The sequence below is a fragment of the Salmo salar genome, chromosome 01, assembly GCF_965601325.2.
Source record: "Salmo salar chromosome 01, fSalSal1, whole genome shotgun sequence".
Taxonomy (NCBI): Eukaryota; Metazoa; Chordata; class Actinopteri; order Salmoniformes; family Salmonidae; genus Salmo; species Salmo salar.
Window position 1 is genome coordinate 20127844 of NC_138291.1, and position 9719 is coordinate 20137562.

General features: G+C 43.2%; 1 protein-coding gene across 1 annotated transcript in view; it reads left to right on the top strand.

Moving 5' to 3' along the window:
- Window positions 1-9719, top strand: part of LOC106571863 (tyrosine-protein kinase receptor) — a 106535-nt gene that overhangs the window by 93961 nt on the left and 2855 nt on the right. The window contains exons 20-28 of the mRNA XM_014145404.3: window positions 1433-1619; window positions 1758-1848; window positions 6231-6295; window positions 6914-7043; window positions 7148-7245; window positions 7339-7431; window positions 7678-7779; window positions 9296-9430; window positions 9573-9663. Of these exons, the coding sequence (XP_014000879.3) occupies window positions 1433-1619; window positions 1758-1848; window positions 6231-6295; window positions 6914-7043; window positions 7148-7245; window positions 7339-7431; window positions 7678-7779; window positions 9296-9430; window positions 9573-9663 (992 nt within the window). The remainder of the gene's footprint in view (window positions 1-1432; window positions 1620-1757; window positions 1849-6230; window positions 6296-6913; window positions 7044-7147; window positions 7246-7338; window positions 7432-7677; window positions 7780-9295; window positions 9431-9572; window positions 9664-9719) is intronic.

The window sequence follows — 9719 nt, forward strand, 5'->3', positions numbered from 1 at the left end:
TGATTGCACAATAAGCCAGCTAAAAGGAATGATTAGGGAATTAGGGAAATGACTGCTATTAACTTTTAAATTGTACCTATGATTATTCTGCTTTGGAAACATAATCTATTATACTAATATTAGTGTCTAACCTCATCTTGCCAATGAGCGATCAATGATTAATATCATAATGAATGCTGCTACTGTGTTAAATGTGTACTTTATGTGTGCTCATGCTCCTAAAATGGACTGATTGTCTTATTCATTTTTGGGACAGAAATGTTTGACAGTGAGGGATTATTTTAAGTTCCTCTTTGACTGTTCCCTTTTTGATGACCTTGTGCTGCAGGATTCTGGCAGTGTAGGACTCTTACTTTCCTGCCAGTGCTGATTAAGGAGTGTATAATCATGGAGTGTCTTACCATGACAGAATGTCAATTCAACATCTATTCCACGTTGGTTCAACCAGTGTGTGCCCAGTGGGATGGTATAATTTTTTCTTGATGATGATGTCAGACAAACTGATATCACCAAATATCAACATTCCCTCTATGTCGGTATGAGATCCTCATATTTAGAGTTTGACTTGTGCACTAACTGTAACACACTGTGCTATGACTGAAGTGTAACTGTACTTTTTTCCAATGCTAAATAAATAAAACCTGTCATTAACACTAAGCTTCACCGTGGAGTGAAAGTCCCTTTGCGTAAGACCACAGAACTTTCCCATAAGCCTCAGAGGAAGTGATATCAGAGCTGCTTCCTGTCTCTAGCACTGTCAATTCAAAAGGCATACTGTACAGTATCAATATATAGTTTCTCTATATCCTAACACACAACATGCATAACACACACACAACATGCATCACACACACACACACACACACACACACACACACACACACTCAACCCAACATACAACACACACAAACTCAACTCAACTCAACCCAAAAGCCAGATGGTCAAGCAGCCCCACTGTGGCCCATGGTGAGGGCCCATCCAGGTGGAGACAAACCTCAGACAGTTAACATTGTCTCTTCACCTGAGCTCTCCCCCAAGTAGGTTGGTAGTCTGTCCACGGCCCCCCCACTCCTCCCCCCCGAGCGTCGCGTCTGTCTGCACCTGCAGCTCGACGTCACGGCAGAGGGTACCTCTCACCACCACGCATCGCCCCCCAGGGCCCCCACCCAGCCCCCCAGGCAGACTACCAACCTGCATCGGGGCCGCCTCCACGGAGGGTGAGTCCTCGGTCCTCAACTCACAGACTCACAGCTAGTCACTGACTGGACCAGGGCCAGAGGCCAGAGGTTAGAGGACAGACAGACATTAGGGTAGTGTGTCTGATGCAGGGATAGTGTGTTATGTCTCTGATAGGTACAGTATAGCAACAGTTTGAAGCCGAGGATTGTATGACAGTAACCAACACTGTCTTCCTGGTCTCTCTCTCCTACAGTATACTACCGTAAGAAGAACCAGCTGCACGCAGTTAGGCTGCGTCTCCAGAGCCCAGAATACAAGCTGAGTAAGATCCGGTCATCTATCATCATGACAGATTACAACCCAAACTACTGCTTTGCTGGCAAGGCTGCTTCGCTGAGCGAGCTGAATGAAGTACCACGCAAGAACATCACCCTCCTCAGGTAGTCCACACACACAGTACAGCTGACTGAGCAGTGAGCTATAAGCTACAATGTGCATTACATGATGGGGTGAAGCTCTGGGGTGAAGCTCTGAAGTGAAGCTCTTTGTCACCTGTCTGGCTTGGTGTGTGTTTGCAGGGCATTGGGCCATGGAGCATTTGGGGAGGTGTATGAAGGCCAGGTTCTGGGGATGAATGGAGAGAACACAGCCATGCAAGTGGCCATAAAGGTCAGTTCCTCTTCTTTCGGCTCCATAGCTCCTCCATGAATAAGAATATATCAGCACAGAACAGTTTAAATTATAGAATTCCTCTTGGGCATTGCATATGCATGAATAGCCAAAAACAAATAGTAGAAGATGATGTTTAGAGTTTTTCCCAGTTGTTAACACACATTTGCTGAAACGACATCTCATGTACTCAAAACTCTAAGCACAAAACAGTTAGCCAATTCCCCCAAACCTCACAGACATATTGCAAAATTAAACACAGCAATCAAAATCATGTACTCCCTGCTCAAAATTAAACTCTGCCTACAAATGAGACACACACACTAATCAAACTTAGTGACAACCGAGATCACACCAATGTGACAAATTGAAAAGACTACTATCAGAACCTATTTCAGTGTAAAGACTAAGATTTGTTATACTGTATATTGTTTGTGTGTACTCAAACAAGAAAGGAACACAAATGCAAAAAATTTTGTTTTATATTTCAACATGACTTAATACATGTCAAACTGCATACTGTAAGCACACTTACAGTTGAAGTCGGGAAGTTTACGTACACCTTAGCCAAATACATTTAAACTCAGTTTTTCACAATTCCTGACATATAATCAGAGTAAAAAATCCCTGTCTTAGGTCAGTTAGGATCACCACTTTATTTTAAGAATGTGACATGTCAGAATAATAGTAGAGAAAATGATTTATTTCAGCTTTTATTTCTTTCATCACATTCCCAGTGGGTCAGAAGTTTACATACACTCAATTAGTATTTGGTAGCATTGCCTTTAAATTGTTTAACTTGGGTCAAACGTTTCGGGTAGCCTTCCACAAGCTTCCCACAATAAGTTGGGTGAACTTTGGCCCATTCCTCCTGACACAGCTCGTGTAACTGAGTCAGGTTTGTAGGTCTCCTTGCTTGCACACGCTTTTTCAGTTCTGCCTACACATTTTCTGTAGGATTGAGGTCAGGGCTTTGTGATGGCCACTCCAATACCTTGACTTTGTTGTCCTTAAGCCATTTTGCCACAATTTTGGTAGTATGCTTGGGGTCATTGTCCATTTGGAAAACCCATTTGCGACCAAGCTTTAACTTCCTGACTGATGTCTTGAGATGTTGCTTCAATATATCCACATAACTTTCCTCATGATGCCATCTATTTTGAAGTGCACCAGTCCCTCCTGCAGCAAAGCACCCCATCAACATGATGCTGCCACCCCCGTGCTTCACGGTTGGGATGGTGTTCTTCTGCTTGCAAGCCTCCCGCTTTTTCCTACAAACATAACGATGGTCATTATGGCCAAACAGTTTTATTTTTGTTCCATCAGACCAGAGGGCCTTTCTCCAAAAAGTACGATCTTTGTCCCCATGTGCAGTTGCAAACCGTAGTCTGGCTTTTTTATGCCGGTTTTGGAGCAGTGGCTTCTTCCTTGCTGAGTGGCCTTTCAGGTTATGTCGATATAAGACTCGTTTTACTGTGGATATAGATACTTTTGTACATGTTTCCTCCAACATCTTCACAAGGTCCTTTGCTGTTGTTCTGGGATTGATTTGCACTTTTCGCACCAAAGTACGTTCATGTCTAGGAGACAGAACGCGTCTCCTTCCTGAGCGGTATGATGGCTGCGTGGTCCCATGGTGTTTATACTTGCGTACTATTCTTTGTACAGATGAACGTGGTACCTTCAGGCGTTTGGAAATTGCTCCCAAGGATGAACAAGACTTCTGGAAGTCTACAATTCTTTTTCTGAGGTCTTGGCTGATTTCTTTTGATTTTCCAATGACGTCAAGCAAAGAGGCACCGAGTTTGAAGGTAGGCCTTGAAATACATCCACAGGTACACCTCCAATTGACTCAAATGATGTCAACTAGCCGAACTGCAAAAATCTCCCTCACTAGCTTTAAGCACCAGCTGTCAGAGCAGCTCACAGATCACTGCACCTGTTCATAGCCCATCTGTATACAGCCCATCTATCTACCTCATCCTCATACTGTATTTATTTATTTATTTATTTATTCTGCTCCTTTTGCACCCCAGTATCTCGACTTGCACATCCATCTTTTGCACATCTACCATTCCAGTGTTTAATTGCCATATTGTAATTACTTTGCCACCATGGCCTATTTATTGCTTTAATTCCCTTATTTTACCTAATTTGCACTCACTGTATATAGACTTTTTTCCCCCTTTTTTTTCATTTTTTGTCTTTTCTTTTTTTTCTTGTTTTGTTCATTCCATGTGTAACTCTGTGTTGTATGTGTCTAACTGCTATGCTTTATCTTGGCCAGGTCGCAGTTGCAAATGAGAACTTGTTCTCAACTAGCCTACCTGGTTAAATAAAGATGAAATTAAAAAATCAGAAGCTTCTAAAGCCATGACATCATTTTGTGGAATTTTCCAAGCTGTTTAAAGGCACAGTCAACTTAGTGTATGTAAACTTCTGAACCACTGGAATTGTGATACAGTGAATTATAAGTGAAATAATCTGTCTGTAAACAATTGTTGGAAAAATTACTTGTATCATGCACAAAGTAGATGTCCTAACTGATTTGCCAAAACTATAGTTTGCTAACAAGAAATTTGTGGTGGTTGAAAAACGAGTTTTAATGACTCCAACCTAAGTGTATGTAAACTTCCGACTTCAACTGTACAGTAAAAATGCAAACATACAGTAAATATATTTTTGCATATGCAAAGGAATAAAAATAGGTCTATTTGTACTGTTGTACTGTATGTTAGCTCAATTGTACGAAATAGATAAAGAAACTGCCAAAAATACAGTAAAATCAAAATCATAAGTCAGGAAACAAATACTCCATTGCGAAAACAAAATCAGTCATATATGTTGTTTTTGTCCGGCCACAGAGTTTCATCAACATCACAGGCAATATTCTCCTTGGCCAGACAGTGGAGAAATATCTTCTGGCATGACGCATCCACCCCTGAAAAGACTGGAATGTCACCATATTCCTCCTCCATTGCCTGGATTACGGCCATACGTTCATGGGGTTTGCGATCATACACCTTCCACCACCATGCTAAAAACAACTCCTCAATAGGGTTGAGAAATAGAGAATTGTAAACCAGGTATGGTCATGGAAGCAGTTGCGGACCTGCGCAGCCTGATGGAAACTCACGTTGTCCCAAATTAGAACATACATTTGCTGCTCAGGATCGCCTGGCCTTCTCTGCTCTGGCTGAAAAAGACTGTTGTGTAAGGTGTTCAGGAAATTAAGGAAATGGGTAGTGCTGTATGGTCCAAGGGTGGCATGACGGTGGAGGACCCCATTGTGGCGCATAGCTACGCAATGGTGATATTTCCCCCACGCTGGCCAGGTACCTCAATGATGGCACGTTGACCAAGGATGTTCCTTCCTCTCCTCCTCATCTTTGCTAAATTGAATTCAGCCTCATCTATGAATATGTGTTCCTGGGGGATGGGACTTGCATCCAACTCCATTATTCTCTGAAATTACAGTAAATACTGTAATTGCTGTATAGTTAGGTTCACTGGCAACATCAATGAGTCTCTAATGTTTCAATATTGTAATACTACTACATTGCTTACTTGCACATATTCGTACAGTTTATCCTTCACTCTGGGAATTCCTTTCAAATGGGACTCTGTAGATTTGCTTCATCCAGAGATGGTGTTTCTTAAGGATGCGGGCTATGGTTGATAAACTCACTCTGATATTGAAGATGGCAGGGTTTTCAATAATCTGTTGTTTGATTTCCCGCAGTCTTATGGCATTATTTTCAACTACCATTTGCACAATGGCAGCATCCTGTTCGTCTATAAACAGACGCGTTCTACCACCACGTACGTGGTGGTCGTCTTTCAGTTCTACAAAAACAAAATAGCATACGGTACAGTAAACACTACAGTAATACAGTATACAAGATAAACATGTTGCAAAGCAATATAGCTCCCAATTTCATACAGTAATACATTAAACATGTACTTGTTTCGCCTTTGTAAGGTTCTAAATAAACAGAGTAAAACTCACGGATGCTTAGTAAAGTTCAAACCAAGTTTATTCACCCACTGGGTCATACAGCTGCATAAGACAAATAACATATTCCTCCACCTCTATCTCTACCTCCACCTCTATCTCTACCTCTACCCCCACCTCCACCTCTATTTCTACCTCCATCTCTACCTCTACCCCCACCTCAACCAACCCAATTCCTTTCTTTAGTCATTCTGCTACATACATTAATTAATTCATAGATTTCTCTAGACAAATCTGCTATGAAAATCAACTGTAATTTCCTTGGGTGAATCAGCTGATGAGTGCATGCCATGGGGTGTCTCTCTCTCTGCTTGTGTTCTGTTCTGAATAGGGCCTGACTGCCTGTTGTTACCTTTCTGCTCCACAGACTCTTCCGGAGATCTGCTCCGAACAGGACGAAATGGATTTCCTGATGGAGGCGCTGATTATGAGGTGGACTAGGCTGGAACACACAGGGCCTCATCTTCTCGCTCTCTCGCTCTCGCTCAATCTCTCACACACACAGTAACATAGTGTAATGTATGAGGGAGGCAGACGACACCCAGACACTGTCGTATCATCACTTAGCGCTTGGCAGTCTAATATGCTGCCATGTTTTGTGACTCTCCTCATTCACTGCTTATTTTGGTAAACAGCTCCCCAGCTGTTGTTTATCATAGCGAGTCAGGTAATTCATCGCCATTGAGGTAACAGCAGCTGGTTGCCAGAAGAAATCTGTCTCGCCTCCAAATGGAGCTCTGCTGAAAGCATTAAAAAGCATCTCTGTCGAGCAGACGCTGTCGGTCTAAGGCAGGCACAGCAGAGTATATAATGAGTAGTCTGGGGTAAATTGGGCCCTGGAGTGTTTCCTGATAATTTAATAATACTAGACACAGCCTAGACATAAACACAGACACATTCATTAATATGTTGATGCCACCACACCACATCACACACAACTTGTAAAAAAACAGTCCTGTACCCTAAAGCCATTACAGCCGGTGTCTGGCCAACTCTGCTAGCCTGAGGTACAGTAGTGTATTCACCACCGCTGTTCTTGTGTGTCCACAGTAAGTTCAGCCACCAGAACATAGTGCGCTGCATCGGGGTGAGTCTGCAGATCCTGCCCCGCTGCATCCTCCTGGAGCTGATGACTGGAGGCGATATGAAGAGCTTCCTGAGACAGAACCGACCCAAAACGGTCAGTAGCAGAGTGTCTCTCAGCTGCCGGAAGTGTTCAGCAGCCCTATGGGTCTGTGTAGCTGTATGTCAGTAGTAATGGTTTTGTGTGTGGTGTTTTTTCAGAGTCAGAGCTCCTCCCTCACCATGCTGGAGCTGCTACACATGGCCAGAGACATCGCCTTCGGCTGCCGTTACCTGGAAGAGAACCACTTCATCCACAGGTTACCATGTCCTCCTACCAAACCATTAGCCTTTTGTATACAGTATTCATACTACATAAAGAGGTATTCAATGTTGTTTGTTGTGTGTTTCAGAGATATAGCTGCCAGGAATTGTTTGCTGACCTGCCCTGGACCAGACCGAGTGGCTAAGATAGGAGACTTTGGAATGGCGCGTGATATATACAGGTATACTTAACCACCAGTTCTCTCTGTCCCAGTACCATGCTGCTTGTTGCTTCAGTTCAGCATCCCCCAAACAGGATCTTAACGCCTTGTGATGTTTCAGTTCTCCATTCTGTGTTTTTCCCAGCTGATATCTCAACGTATCTGTTGGATCAGTCTAATCTACACGCAGTGAAGACTTGAGAGTACTATTCCCATTGAGTTATAGAGGAGTTTCAGACACTAACCATGACTCATTCTCCTCCACAGGGCCAGCTACTACAGAAAGGGTGGCCGTGCCATGCTGCCCGTCAAGTGGATGCCCCCAGAGGCCTTCATGGAGGGCATCTTCACCTGCAAGACTGACACCTGGTAACCCATTCACTCTATTACATGAGTTGTAGTTGAATGACTAGTAGCAGTACATACCGTGCCTTCAGAAAGTATTCATACCCCTTGAAGTATTCCACATTTGGTTGTGTTAGACAGAATTTGTTTCTCAGCCATCTACACACAATGACAGTGAAAACAGGTTTTTAGACATTTTTGGTAATGTATTGAAAATGAAGTACAGATATATCTCATTGACATAAGTATTAACACCCATTTGCAATTACACTCCAAATTGAGCTCAGGTGCATCCCGTTTCCTTTGGCCAACTCAATTGTTTGGACATCATTTAGAAAGAAACACACCTGTCGATATAAGGTCCCACAGTTGACAGTGCATGTCAGGAGCAGAAACTATACCATGAAGTCCAAGGAATTCTCTGTAGATCTCAGAATTGTGATGAGACATATATCTGGGAAAGGGTATAAAACAATGTCTAGAGTGTTGAAAGTTTCCAAGAGAAGAGTGGTCTCCATCATTGGGAAATGGAAAAAATATGGAACTACCCAGACTCTGCCTAGAGCTGGCTGTCTGACCAAACTGAGCAACCGGGCAAGAAGTACCTTGGTCAGGGAGGTGACCAAGAACCCAATGACCACTATGACAGAACTACAGAGTTCCTTGGTTGAGATGGGAGAACCTGCCAGAAGGACAGCAGTATCTACAGCACTTCGCCAATCTGAGCTTTATGGGAGACTGGCCAGACGGAAGCCACTCCTGAGAAATATGCACATGACAGCATGCCTGGAGTTTGCAAAAAGGCACATGAAAGACTCTGAGAGCGTAAGGCAAAAGATTCTGGGGTCTGATGAGACAAAAATTGAACTCTTTGGCCTGAATGCAAAGCGCGTTGTCTGGCGAAAACAAGGCACAGGTTATTACCAGTCTAACACCATCCCTACCATGAAGCATGGTGGTGGCAGAATCATGCTATGGGGATGCTTTTCAGAGGCAGGGACCGGGTGACTGGTAAGGATAGAGGGAACAATGCATGGAGACAAATACAGGCAAATACAGAGTGAAAACGATGATTTAGGTTCCATCAGGATAATGACCCCAAACTTACATCCAAAGCAACACTGGAATGGCTTCAGAACGAGAATGTGAAAGACCTTGAGTGGCCCAGCCAAAGGCCAGACTTCAATGCCATTGAAAATCTGTGAAAGACTCTCCGCTCCCTTAAAAAAAATCCCAAAATCCAGATGTGCAAAGCCGATACAGACATACCCAAGACGACTCAAAGCTGTAATCGCCATCAAAGGTGCTTCTAGAAAGTATTGACTCGGGGTGTGAATACTTATGTAAATGAGATATTTCTGTATTTCATTTTCAATACATTTGTAAAAAATGTCAAAACATGATTTCACTTTGTCATTATGGGTAATCCATATTTTATTCAGGCTGTAACATAACAATAAGTCGAGGGGTATCAATACTTTCTGAAGCAGCTGATTTCTCATATCAACTCTTTTAAATGACCTCTGCTCTCCCTCTGCAGGTCGTTTGGTGTACTGCTCTGGGAGATTTTCTCTCTAGGCTACATGCCTTATCCTTGCAAAACCAACCAGGAGGTTCTGGAGTTTGTGACAAGTGGGGGGAGGATGGACCCCCCTAAGAGCTGTCCCGGGCCTGTGTGAGTAGATCAGATTGAGCTAATGGAGAGTTAACTCTCTTGACGGGAGTTTATAATGCATTTAGGTCCGTTGCAAGGCCAATATGCAGTTTTAGACTTAAATCCATGATTCAGTTTGCTTTTCTCCAACTCTCTTCTGTAGGTACAGGATCATGACTCAGTGCTGGCAGCACTGCCCTGAACACAGACCCAATTTCTCCACCATTCTGGAGAGGATCAACTACTGCACTCAGGTACTGACCCACTCGCAGCCAGGGATGCATTTTCTTCACAACACTCACCATACATA